This window comes from Rhinoraja longicauda, chromosome 12 (assembly GCF_053455715.1).
Source record: "Rhinoraja longicauda isolate Sanriku21f chromosome 12, sRhiLon1.1, whole genome shotgun sequence".
Classification (NCBI taxonomy): domain Eukaryota; kingdom Metazoa; phylum Chordata; class Chondrichthyes; order Rajiformes; family Arhynchobatidae; genus Rhinoraja; species Rhinoraja longicauda.
Window position 1 is genome coordinate 54,829,580 of NC_135964.1, and position 13,430 is coordinate 54,843,009.

At 45.1% G+C, this 13,430-nt stretch overlaps 2 protein-coding genes across 3 annotated transcripts in view; one reads left to right on the top strand and one right to left on the bottom strand.

The window, feature by feature from the left end:
• Positions 1-6,806, top strand: part of wdr4 (WD repeat domain 4) — a 14,878-nt gene extending 8,072 nt beyond the window's left edge. For both annotated transcript variants that reach the window (XM_078409766.1, XM_078409767.1), the window contains one exon: positions 2,247-6,806. In XM_078409766.1, coding sequence (XP_078265892.1) covers positions 2,247-2,407 — 161 coding nt within the window. In that variant the 3' untranslated portion in view covers positions 2,408-6,806. The remainder of the gene's footprint in view (positions 1-2,246) is intronic.
• A 4,117-nt stretch (positions 6,807-10,923) lies between these two features.
• The window catches only part of pde9aa (phosphodiesterase 9aa), a 36,324-nt gene continuing 33,817 nt past the window's right edge, over positions 10,924-13,430 (bottom strand). The window contains 1 exon segment of the mRNA XM_078408617.1: positions 10,924-10,943. Within this exon segment, the coding sequence (XP_078264743.1) occupies positions 10,924-10,943 (20 nt within the window).

Genomic DNA, 13,430 nt, shown 5'->3' on the forward strand with positions numbered 1-13,430 from the left:
CATAAGCACCAAAGATAGACAAAATGCTGGAGCAACTCAGTGGGTCAGGCAGCATCTCTGGGTGAAACAGAAAAGGTGACGTTTTTGGGTTGGAACCTTCTTCAGACCGTTGTTTAAAAGTGAGGAGGTTTCAGGCAGTGAATTCCAGATCCCTACCACCCTTGAGCTGACAGACCTTATGTCCCTCGTGGTTTTGTAAACCTCTCTAAGGTCACTCCTCTGCAATTGGGGAGGAAATAGTCCCAGTCCCTCCTTTTAACACATGCCCTTGAATCCTGGTTACATCCTTTCCAGCTTCTTGGTATTCTTCCTGTAGTAGAGTGACCAGAAGTGCATACAGTAATCCAAGTGTCGTCTCACCAACATTTTATACTGCTGCATTATGATGTCCCAATGTTTGTACTCAGAATCCTGACTGATAAGCGAAGCACCTTCTTCACGACACAGTCTACCTGTTTGTCAATTTCAGGGATCTGTGTACCTCAGTGTCTCCGTTCTACAAGACTGCATAGTATGATTTGACTGGGTAGCATGTAAAGTTTTTCACTACATCTCGATACAAGTGACAATAATAAACATAATATAGACAAGAAATAGGAGCCATAGAGTAATACAGTGTGGCAACAGGCCCTTCGGCCAAATTGCCCACACCGGCCAACATGTCTCAGCTACACTAGTCCCACCTGCTTGCGTTTGGTCCACATCCCTCCAAACCTGTCCAATCCATGTATCTGCCTAATTCTTAAATGTTGAGATAGTCCCAGCCTCAACTTCCTCCTCTGGCAGCTTGTTCCATACACCCACCACCCTTTGTGTGAAAAAGTTACCCCTCAGATTCCTGTTAAATCTTTTCCCCTTCACCGTAAATCTATGGTCCACGATTCACCTACTCTAAGCAAGAGACTCTGTGCATCTACCCGATCTATTCCTCTCATGATTTTGTACACCTCTATAAGATCACCCCTCATCCTCCAACGAATAGAGACCCAGCCTACCAGACCTTTCCCTGTAGCTCAGACCCTCTAACCCTAGCAACATCCTTGTAAGTCTTCTCTGTACCCTTTCCAGCTTGACAACATCTTTCCTATAACATGGTGCCCAGAATTGAATATCTATCCACTAAAACTCTCATTTGTTTGTTTGTTTGTTCCTGATCGACAGCCAAAACGGTCCACGATTGCGAGACAATGTTCGGCCCACCTTACTCATCGTCGTCCCTTTGGTGCTAATGGAAGAAGTTTCATTGAAATCGGTGTTATACTTTTAAAGTTATTCACATTTTAAAGTTTAAATCTATCTCCAAGGGGGGAGGGAGGGAGGGGAGGGACTGAGGGGGAGGAGAGGGTGCTGCACCAATGCAGGAGAGGTTTGGGCCCAACGGGTCCACTTGGTCAAGTAATAGTCTAAATGTGACCTCACCAACGTCTTATACAACTTCAACATGATCTCCCAACTTCTATACGCAATACGCTGATGAAGGTCAATGTACCACACGCCTTTTTGTCCACCCTTTCTACCTGCGACTCCACCTTCAAGGAACCATGCACCTGCACTCCTAGATCCCTCTGCTCTACGACACTACCCAGAGGCCTACCATTCACTGTGTAGGTCCTGCCCATGTTAGACTTCCCAAAATGCAACACCTCACATGTCTCTGCATTAAATTCCACCAAGACCACCTGGCCAATCGATCCACATCCTGCTGCAATCTTTCACCACCTTCACTACCAATCGATCCAGATCCTGCTGGAATGTTTCACAACCCTCACTATCAATCGATCCACATCTTGCTGCAATGTCTCACCACCTTCACTATCAATCGATCCAGATCCTGCTGCAATGTTTTACAACCATCTTCACTAACTGCAAAACCACCCACTTTTGTATCGTCAGCAAATTTGCTAATCTTGCCCTGTATGTTCTCATCTCAGGAAGTTTAGAAGGAACATTTTTGTCACCCAGCAGATGGGTTGGTTTCGGGGAGTAATCGAAACAGATTCCCATAACATTAAAGTAACTGAGCAGTCAAATTGCCAAGGCATAGATGTTTGTGGGCCTAATGCTGGAAAATAGGATCAGTGCAGATGGGTACTTGATGGTCACGATGGTTCCTATGCTGCATGACTGACTCTTATCCAATCCAGGCTCACTGTAATTTATTGTTAGCTGCCTTCTGAGATAGCTTTGCAATTAGAGGTTGCACAAACTGATCTGTTAATTTTCACCTTGATATCTTTCCCCAACAGACTCTGTCACTGGAAACAACTACAGCAGTTTGTACAAAGTGTCTTTGGATAATTCGGCCCAGTATCAGTGGAAGAAAGAGTTACGAATGCACCAAACGCAGGACAAAAGGGCATTGGAGCTGAGCCAGCTGAGTGGACACAGCAAAAGGACAAGGGTGTGAATGCTGCTTTGATATTTCCTGGTGCCTGGAGGCCTGCCTCGGATATAGTCCTGGTCTCTACAATGTTTACAGTTAGGGGCTGGTTGGTGGGTGAGAAGTTGGTCTGTAGCAGCCTCTGACAAATTGGCAGAGTTTGAAGAGGTTTGGGGTGAACAGGATTCCAAACTATTCGCAGAGTTACGGACGTTTATTCTGTGTATTTGCCCTCAGTATCAGCAGGCAACTTTACTCTGGCCGTGAGAATAGGCAGGCAACCTTCAAACCTGAGCTGATCGTAGTCTGCGAGCTTGATCTTTCCAACCATACTTTCACCACCCTCAATACATTTTGGCGAGCAAAATATATTGACCTCAGATTCTAAATTATCTATATCCGAGCAATTAGGAATGACATCAACTGTTATCCTGCTGGGGTTTGTGCTGGGGAAGGAAGGCTGGGTGTGTCGAGACCTGGTATTGGGGATGTGCTGCTGAGAGGGGTGGGTTTGTAGTTCCAGTCTTGGTTGGTCTACCAGTAATGTTGGGTTCTACCTGAGCTTCCAAGCCTGTTGCTTTCTGTTGGAGTTTGCGTGCATGTGAATTTGGTGTAATTAAAACCATCTAATAATTACATAATCTCAGGAAACTATTCCAATTGCAATAGAGTATTCATCAATTAGCTGTAAAATTAAACAATGCTACTTAGTGGTAAAGTCAAACGTGACCATTACAGAACAAACCAGCACAGGGCTGATTACAAATGGCGTTTTCTGTTTACTGTTTTTATTTCAGATTTCCAGCACCTGCAAATTTTGTTTTTTTGCAGATGTTGTTACTGCACTAACATCTGGATCATTACACTGACAGTCCTGATCCTCCCTTAGCTGTGGTACTCGATTAGCTGTAATATCCCAATCCCATGCCCTGTTCATCCACCTTGCCTGTATAATGTAGAAGAGAGATCTAGGGGAACATCGGTCCCTGAAACTGTTACAGGTGAACAGGGTGGTGAAAAAGATGCTTGGCCCATTTACCCTCATTGGTCCAATCATTGTACATGTTAGGGAGTTACAACTATACTGGCCATTGGTGAGATCATACTTGGAATGATGTCATTAAGCTTGAAAGGGGGCAGAACAAATTCACACAAATTTCCGCATTTGTTTTTTCAGATAGAGCTCTTAAGGATAGCGGAGTCAGGGGGTATGGGGAGAAGGCAGGAACGGGGTACTGATTGAGAATGATCAGCCATGATCACATTGAATGGTGGTGCTGGCTCGAAGGGCCGAATGGCCTCCTCCTGCACCTATTGTCTATTGTCTATTTGCAAAATAAAATGTCACCCTTGTCTCCTTTAAACCTTACTCCTCTCACCTGAAAGCTGTGCTCTCTGGTATTTTATATTTACATCCTGAGAAAAAGGCTCTGACTGTCTACCCGACATCATTTCATATTTAGATCAGGTCTCCCCTCAACCTCTGGTTTCCAGGACAAACAATCCAACCCTGTAGCTAATACCCCCTAATCCAGCCATCGTTCTGGCAAACTTCCCCGGGACTCACTCTGAAGCCTGCACATCCGCACCGTAATGGGGAAACCAGAACTGCTCGCAACACTCAAGTCCTCTTTAGCTGCATCCTAATTTCCTGACTCATACACAATGTCTAGACCTATGAAAGCAAGCATACCATATGCCTTCATTACCACTATATCTACTTGTGTTGCTACTTTCAGGGAGTTATGGACTTTGATCCTAAGATCCCTCTGTACATCAATGTTGTTAAGGATCTTGTCGTTAATTATATATTTTCTCCTTGCATCCGTTAAAGTTTTAACTTGATCACACTTGATCAGAATAAACTAGATCTTCACAAATAACAGAGATCTCAGCACAGATCCTTGTGGAACTCCACTGGTCACAGACCTCCAGACTGAATATTGCCCTTGCATTACAACCTTGTCCTCTATCAGTAAGCCAGTTCTGAATCCATAGATCCATTAATCTGAAGAAGGGTCTCGATCCCAAACGTCACCCATTCCTTCTCACCAGAGATGCTGCCTGACCCTGTCTATCTTCTGAATCTATACAACCAAGTCACTGTTAATCTTGTGCATCTTTATCTTCTGAATCAGCCCACCACAGGGGACATTATTAAATGTCTTGCTAAAATCCATGGAGACAATATTCACCGTCCTACCCCCATCAATTTCTTTCATCACCTCCTCAAAAAGCTCGACTTTTCGCAAGATACGACATGCCTTAACACAAAGCTGTGCCGGCTGTCCCTAATTATCACATTCTCTCCCAAATGGGAGTAAATCCTATCCTGAAGAATCCTTTCCAATAACTTCCCGGAATTTTCTCTACTTCCCCTCTTAAACTAAGGAACAACATTAGAAGGGTCTCGACCCGAAACGTCAAATTGTGGAATTCTCTGCCACATTGGGCAGTGGAGGCCAAATCACTGGATGGATTTAAGAGAGAGTTAGATAGACTCTAGGGGCTAGTGGAATTAGGGGATATGGGGAGAAGGCAGGCACGGGTTATTGATTGTGGATGATCAGCCATGAACACAATGAATGGTCGTGCTGGCTTGAAGGGCCGAATGGCCTCCTGCACCTACTTTCTATGTTTCTATGTCAGCTATTCCTTTTCTCCAGAGATGCTGTCTGACCCACTGAGTTACTCTAGCTTTTTGTGTCTGTCTTTGGTTTAAACCAGCATCTGCAGTTCTTTCCTAAACATTAGCTATTGTCTGGGACCTCACGTGTGACAAGAGAAGACTCAAAGATCTTCATCAACGCTCCTGCAATCTCTTCTCTTGCTTCTCTCAATAGCCTTGTACATCCCATCAGTCCCTGGGGATTTATCCACCTTAATGCTCTTCAAGAACCACAACACCTTATTCTCAAACAGACCATGCATATTGGAATTCTTCACATTGATCTCACTGCCCCCCACATCCAGGATGAAACAGATGCAAAGTATTAATTTAGTTCCATGCCCACATCCCCAGAGTCCAGGCACAAATTCCACCTTTATCCTTGAACAGGCTGTTTCTTCTCCCTGGTACACTTTATTTTACGTAGGTATAAAAAGCCTTGTGATTTTCTTTAACAGGCATGTGAAGTTTCCGCGTATTTCCGCGTTTTTCACTTTGCCAAAATCGCATTTACCCATGGAGAAATCGGATCGAAAAAAAGAAAGGAAAAAAAAGATGAACACTAGGGTTCTGCTAGAGGTTCCTAAGAGTTCCGCAAGAAATAGCCGATAATCATTGAAATCCGGACAAAATTACGAGAGCCCACTTGGAATCCCCCGTCCTGGAAGTCTCCCCGAAAATATGGCATCTAGGCTGGGCAAGGCAGCCAATCTCAACCTCATCGGGACTTCCACAGCGGTGGGTTGAATTTGCAACCTGTGGCTGGGGCTCTGGAACTCCAGCCCAGCTGGAGCCAGCACGTCTATCCCCATAGCTGACTTCCTTGGCTGGCTGGATAAACCAGCATGGCTCTGGAACCAAGAGTGCCAGAAAATCTGGTGGAACTGTAATGAGTAAATAATAAATTTAAGTGCAAAGTTATATAACTAAATTAATTAAAATAATAAAAATGTTATTAGTATACGGTAACATATTCACTTAAATTTGGATTGTCCGTTTTTACTTTGAAATGCACTAAAGGAGGCTTGAAACTGGTCATTTTGTGTGTAAACTTTCCCAATTTTTTGACCCCTGCTGTACGCCTCACGCAAGCACTCGACTCCTTTCCTCTCTTTTTTTTACCTCACACATCATTTGTTTGTGTTCCTTCAGGCCCTTCCAATTGCCCAATCACTGGAGTTTAGAAGGATGAGAGGGGATCTTATAGAAACAAAATTATTAAGGGATTTGATACGCTAGATGCAGGAAACATGTTCCCGATATCGGGGGAGTCCAGAACCAGGGGCCACAGTTTAAGAGTAAGAGGTAGGCCATTTAGAACGGAGATGAGGAAAAACTTTTTCACCCAGAGAGTTGTGGAATTCTCTGCCACAGAAGGCAGTGAAGGCCGATTCACTGGATGTTTTCAAGAGTGAGTTAAATGGAGCATTTAGGGCTAGCGGAATCGAGGGATATGGTGAGAAGGCAGGAACAGAGTACTGATTGTGGATGATCAGCCATGATCATATTGAATGGCGGTGCTAGCTCGAAGGGCCAAATGGCCTACTCTTGCACCTAGTTTCTTTGTGAGTTTGTTCCTCCTTGCTTTATATTCCTCAGAAGCCTCCTCTGATTTCGTCTGATTAAATCTTGGACCTGCTTCCGTTTTCTTTTTGACCAAATTTACAATCTCTGGTCATTCGAGGTTCTGTTTTTGTTGATAAATCAATCAAATTCCATTCTTTGTGAAACATTTCAGCCGTAAACTTATTTTAATCAATTGCAATTTATGTTTGAAACAAATGTTGAAAATTAAAGTAATAAAAATATCAATTGCATTTAATTTCTTTTAATACCTCAAATAAAACCATTCCTTGAAAATTAAAAGTCTGGAAAGCCAAGACTAATGTGACACAAGCTTGCACCACAGTGCCTTGGAACTCCACTTCCTTCTGGGAATGTGATGGATCTGGCAACAAGGACCGTCCACAGCAGGGAGATAGACACAAAAATCTGGAGTAACTCAGCGGGACAGGCAGCATTTCTGGAGAGAAGGAATGGGTGACGTTTCGGGTCGAGACCCTTCTTCAAACTGGTTAGGGATAAGGGGAATGAGAGATATTGGCAAAGATGTAGAGAGATAAAGAACAATGAGTGAAATGCAAAAAAGTAACGATGATAAAGGAAACGCAATTGTTAGGTGAAACTGGGAAGCTCGTGTCACTTGGGTGGGGGAGGAATAGAAAGGGAATACCGGGGCTACCTGAAGGTAGATAAATCAATATTAATACCACTGAGCTGCAAACTGCCCAAGTAAAATATAAGGTGCTGTTCCTCCAATTTGTGTTTAGCCTCACTCTGACAATGGAGGAGCCTAAGACAGAAAGGTCAGTGTGGAAATGGGAAGGAGAATTAAAGTGTTTAGCAACCGGGAGATCAGGTAGGTTTATTCACAAAATGCTGGAGTAACTCAGCAGGTCAGGTAGGTTTAGGCGGATTGAGCGAAGGTGTTCAGCGAAACGATCGCCTACTCTACATTTAGTCTCGCCGATGTACAAGAGTCAAGGTTTCAAGGTCAGTTTATAGTCACATGTACCAATTCAGGTACAGTGAATTTTGAGTTACCATACAGCCATTCTAAGTGAAAAGCAACAAGACACAACTACAAAAAAATTAAGATAAACATGCATCACATTGGATTCCACATTCCTCACAGTGATGGAAGGCAATAAAATTCAAACTACTTCTTTGTTCTCCCGTGGTCGAGGCGATCGAAGCCCCCATTGGGGTGATCGAAACTCCACATCTGGAACAGCGGATACAGTCGATGGGGTTGGAGGTGAACCTCTGCCTAACCTGAAAGGACTCGGGTCCCTGGACAGTCGAGGTATGGGGACAGGTGTGGCTTCTCCTGCGGTTGTAGGGTTAGGGTTACCTGGGGAGGGGGTGGTTTGGGTGGGAAGGGACACCCTTCATCAGGCGTTGTGCCTAGCACCCTCCCTGGATACCGCCACTAGAAGTCAAAGGCACAAGAGTTGGGCCATTGAAAGGTCTGTGAGCGGTCTGGATCACTCAGCCATCTCTGAGGCATCATCTGCACCCTGAACAAGATCACGGCGAATCTGCGTCTGAACTTTGCTTCAGCTCCGCTTCCCGTCAGTGAATAATTTTGAAAATACCTGCTCGGGGAACGAAGGAAGATTTTATAACAGCGCCGGGACTTTCTACCGCTGTGTCTCCCGAGAGCCGGGCCCTGGTCTCCACATGGGAACAGTTTGAAGGTTCATTCAGCTCAACCTCAACAAGTTCTTGCACCTGACATCAGGGGGTGAAGCCTCAATTAGAGAGCGTGTTTAAGGGGAAAATAGACAGATGAGCGTCGAATAAAACCAGATGTCGACGTTAAAACCTCTTATATCAACAACTAACATCATTTTGAAAAGTTAAATATCCCCAACAGTTTTTTAAAATGATCTCGGTTTTGTTTTGACACAAAATACCCGTCTTTTGGTTGTTAATCGGGCAGAGCCCCAGGAGCGGCAGCGAAATGTCCTCTTGCACCAACTAGCAACGGTGATCAGGACAAGGAGTGAGGTCGGATTAACTTGGGGAAATGTTTCTTGCACTTTCAGTGAAGTCCTGTATCAGTGAAGTCCTGTACAATGTAAAGTTGAGTGAGGGAAGAGTCGTTCGTCGGCATGTCGATCAAATGCGAGGGTACTTGCCAAAAGGTGACGAACACACCCACTTCCAACAAAGAGAAGGGGTTCAACCAAACTATCTACTGATAGTTAGGCCAACTCTGACCGTAGGTGTAAATCCTGGAAGCACTTCAGAGAGGGACGAACATTTAATCCACCGTGATAACACAACATCACAGCCGGAGCCTGTTATTGACGAACATTTAATCCACCGTGATAGCCCAACAACAGCCGGAGCCGGATATTTCGGAACAAATGCAAAATCCAACACAGACAGATGGACTCAGGTCTAATAGAATTACAAGAACACCTAAAAGATTTGAGGATTATGTTCTGTATAAGTGAACCTACTATATACTAACAATGTATTGTGTATTTTGTTTGACACATGTTCGTACGATATGCAGGTCTGTTGGTTGATATTATGTGACGTTAGAATTGGAATTGTGTTACTTGCCTCCAGGTAAAAGGGGGAGGAATGTTGGGTATGGAAACCTGATGCGGCTCGGCCGCGGGACGTTTCAGTGCCCGGCGCGGCTTGGCCGCTGGACTTAACATCGCCCGGTGCGGCCGCGGGACGTTTCAGTGCCCGGGGCGGCTCGGCCGCGGGACTTAGCAGCGGCCGCGGGGCCTTCTATCGCCCGGCGCAGCTCGGCCGCTGGACTTAACATCGCCCGGTGCGGCCGCGGGACGTTTCGGTGCCCGGGGCAGCTCGGCCGCGGGGTCTTCCATCCCCTTGCGGGGGCTGTGCGTGTCGGTTGCCTCGGTAGGGGTCGAGCTGTCTGTCCGTGGGTGCGGGGGGAGGAGAGGGGAAGTTTTGTTGCCTCCATCACAGTGAGGGGGTGTTTGGAGTCACTGTGATGGATGTTTGTGTTGGGGTCGTGTGTTGGGGTCACTGTGATGGATGTTTGTGTTGGGGTCGGGTGTTGGGGTCACTGTGATGGATGTTTGTGTTGGGGTCGTGTGTTGGGGTCACTGTGATGGATGTTTGTGTTGGGGTCGTGTGTTGGGGTCACTGTGATGGATGTTTGTGTTGGGGTCGTGTGTTGGGGTCACTGTGATGGATGTTTGTGTTGGGGTCGGGTGTTGGGGTCACTGTGATGGATGTTTGTGTTGGGGTCGTGTGTCCTGTGTTCTTTTCTTTTTTGCTGTGTCTTGTGACTGCTGAAATTTCGTTCGGTATTTATACCGAATGACAATAAAGTGTTGTTATGTTATGTTGTGTTATGTTATATGAAATGACTTGCGCGATTGTACGTATGCGCAAAGGGAACTTAAGATGGCGTTAATAGACAATAGACAATAGGTGCAGGAGGAGGCCATTCAGCCCTTCGAGCCAGCACCGCCATTCAATGCGATCATGGCTGATCACTCTCAATCAGTACCCCGTTCCTGCCTTCTCCCCATACCCCCTCACTCCGCTATCCTTAAGAGCTTATCCAGCTCTCTCTTGAAAGCATCCAACGAATACAAGCACGTTTGAATACTTATGCGTGTCCGAAATTTATTCATATTCCAATTACAGCACAAATACACAACAAGTCACCAGAGCTGTTACAAAATAAATGGTTCAAAATGACAGGAACCTGCGAGCACGGTGGAACGTCAAACAATATTGGCCTTTGGTGGTGCTCAGACCCAATCATCCAGCCTCCACAGACAGCATCGTCAGCGAGGCATTGTACAACCTTGCTGCACAATGAAGAAGGACCTGAAACTCCAGGAGATGCATGCAGGACAGAAGCTTCGTCCCCAGTTCTTGCTGTGGAAACCGTCTTGAGGTCAGGGAAATATCCGTGGTCCCGGTGGTCACTCATTGGGACATAGGAGGCTGAGTGGTGACCTGATAGTTTATAAAATTGAGGCTTATAATTAGGATAGATAGACAGTGTCTTTTCCCCAGGGCACAGGAGTTTAGAACTAGAGAGCCCAGGTTTAAGGTGAGAGTGGAGAAATTTAAAGGAGATGAAAGGGGTCAGTATTTCACACAAAGGGTCTGGGCACATGGAAGGAGCTGCCAGATGAGGTGATGGAGGCAGGTAAAATTTCAATGCTTTAATGCAGGAACATTGCACTAGCCTGGATAGATATCATGGTCGGCACCAGTAGCCCCACTCACTCTGACCGGAATCGATCCCACAGGTTGCTGCTCACCTCCAGAATATTTTCACTTTTTGTTCCCTAGGGTTAAGGATTCATTCTTCATCTTTTGCACCTGGAAATTAAACAATTCAGGACGTGTGAAATCCGATGGCATTCACCTGGTGGTGACAACCCTTCACCTGCCTGACCGACAAGCTGATAGATTCCCCATCTCACACTCTACCTCACGGTGAGTCCTGCAGTTTCTTTCTCTGAAGCTACCACACTGTATTCTGCACTGGTTGTAACAGATACTGCCACAACATAACTATAAATCAGAATCTGCAGATGCTGGAAATCTGAAACAAAACCCGAAAGTAACGGAAATATTCTGTGGTCAGGCGGCATCTGTGGAGAGAGAATTAGCCATAGCATCATACGGCATGGAAACATGCCTTTCGGCCCAACTTGCCCGTCCCATCTACACTAGTTCCACCTGCCAGCTTTTGGTCCATATACAGTTCATTCAGAAAGTATTCAGACCCCATCACTTCTTCCACATTTTGGTACGTAACAACCTTATTTTTAAATGGATTAAATTCTTTTTTTTAATCATCAATCTCCACACATTACTCCACAATAAAAAAGCAAAAACAGGTGTTTTTGCAAAGTAATTAAAAATATATAACTGAAATGTCACATTTACATAAGTATTCAGACCCTTTACTCAGTATTTTGTTGAGGCACCTTTGGCAGCGATTACAGCCTTAAGTCTTCTTGGGTATGACGCTACAAGCTTGGCACACCTGTATTTGGGTAATTTCTCATTCTTCTCTGCAGATCCTCTCAACCTCTGTCAGGTTGGATGGGGAGCGTTGATGTACAGCTATTTTCAGGTCCCTCCAGAGATGTTCGATCGGGTTCAAGTCCAGGCTCTGGCTGGGCCCCTCAAAGACATTCACAGACTTGTCACGAAGCCACTCCTACGTTGTCTTGGCTGTGTGCTTAGGGTCATTGTCTTGTTGGAAGGTGAACCTCTGCCCCAGTCTGAGGTCCAGAATGCTCTGGAGCAGGTTTTCATCAAGGATCTCTCTGTACTTTGCTCTGTTTATATTTCCCTCGATCCTGACTAGTCTCCCAGTTCCTGCCGCTATAAAACATCCCCACAGCATGATGCTGCCACCACCATGCTTCACGTAGGTATGGTATTGGCCAGGTGATGAATGGTGCCGCTTTGCATTCAGGCCAAATAGTTCAATCCTGGTTTCATCAGACGAGAGAATCTTGTTTCTCATTGTCTGAGAATCCTTTAGGTGCCTTTTGGCAAACTCCAAGTCATGTGCCTTTTACTGAGGAGTGGCTTCCGTCTGGCCACTCTACCATAAACCTGATTGGTGGAATGCTGCAGATATAGTTGTCCTTCTGGAAGGTTCTCCCATCTTCACAGAGGAACTCTGGAGCTCTGTCAGAGTGACTATCGGGTTCTTGGTCACCTCCCTGACCAAGGCCCTTCTCCCCCGATTACTCAGTTTGGCCGAGTGGCCAGCTCTATGAAGAGTCCTGGTGGTTCCAAAGTTCTTCCATTTAAGAATGACGGAGGCCACTGTGCTCTTTGGGACCTACAATGTTGCAGAAATTGTTTTTTACCCTTCCCCAGGTCTGTGTCTCGACACAATCCTGTCTTGGAGGTCAACGGACAATTCCTTCCTCTTCATGGCTTGGTTTTTGTTCTGACTGCACTGTCAACTGTGGGACCTTATATAGACAGGTGTGAGCCTTTCCAAATCATGTCCAAACAATTTAATTTACCATTGGTGGACACCAATCAAGTTGTAGAAACATCAAGGATAATTAATTTAAGCATGATGAACTTAAGCTCAATTTTGAGTGTCACAGCAAAGGGTCTGAATACTTATGTAAATGTGATATTTCAGTTATTTCATTTTAATTACTTTGCAAAAATTTCTAAAAACATGTTTTTGCTTTTTTTATTATGGGGTATTGTGTGTAGATTGATGATAAAAAATGAATTTAATCCATTTTAAAATAAGGCTGTAACGTAACAAAATGTGGAAAAAGTGAAGGGGTCTGAATACTTTCTGAATGCACTGTATCTCTAAACCTTCCTATCGATGTACCTGCCTAAATGTTTCTTGAATGTTGCGAAAGTACCTGCCTTAACGACCTCCTCAGGTAGCTCATTCCATACAGCCACCACCCTTTGTGTAAAAAAATTACCCATCAGGTTCCTAATAAATCTTTCCCTCCTCACCTACAACTCGTGTCCTCTGGTTGTCGATTCCCCTTCTCTGGGCAAGAGACTGCATCTACCCGATCTATTCGTCTCATGATTTTGTACACATCTATCAGATCGCCCCTCATCCTTCTACACTCCAAGGAATAGTCTGAACCTGCTCAATCTCTCCATTTCCCTCAGGCCCAGGAGTCCTGGCAACATCCTCGTAAATCTTCTCTGCACCCTTTCCAGCTTGACACCACCTTTCCCACAACATGATGCCCAAAACTGAACACAATACTGTAAATGTGGCCTCACCAACATCTTACATAACTGCACCATGATTACCCAACATCGATACTCAATGCTCTGCACCTTGGGACC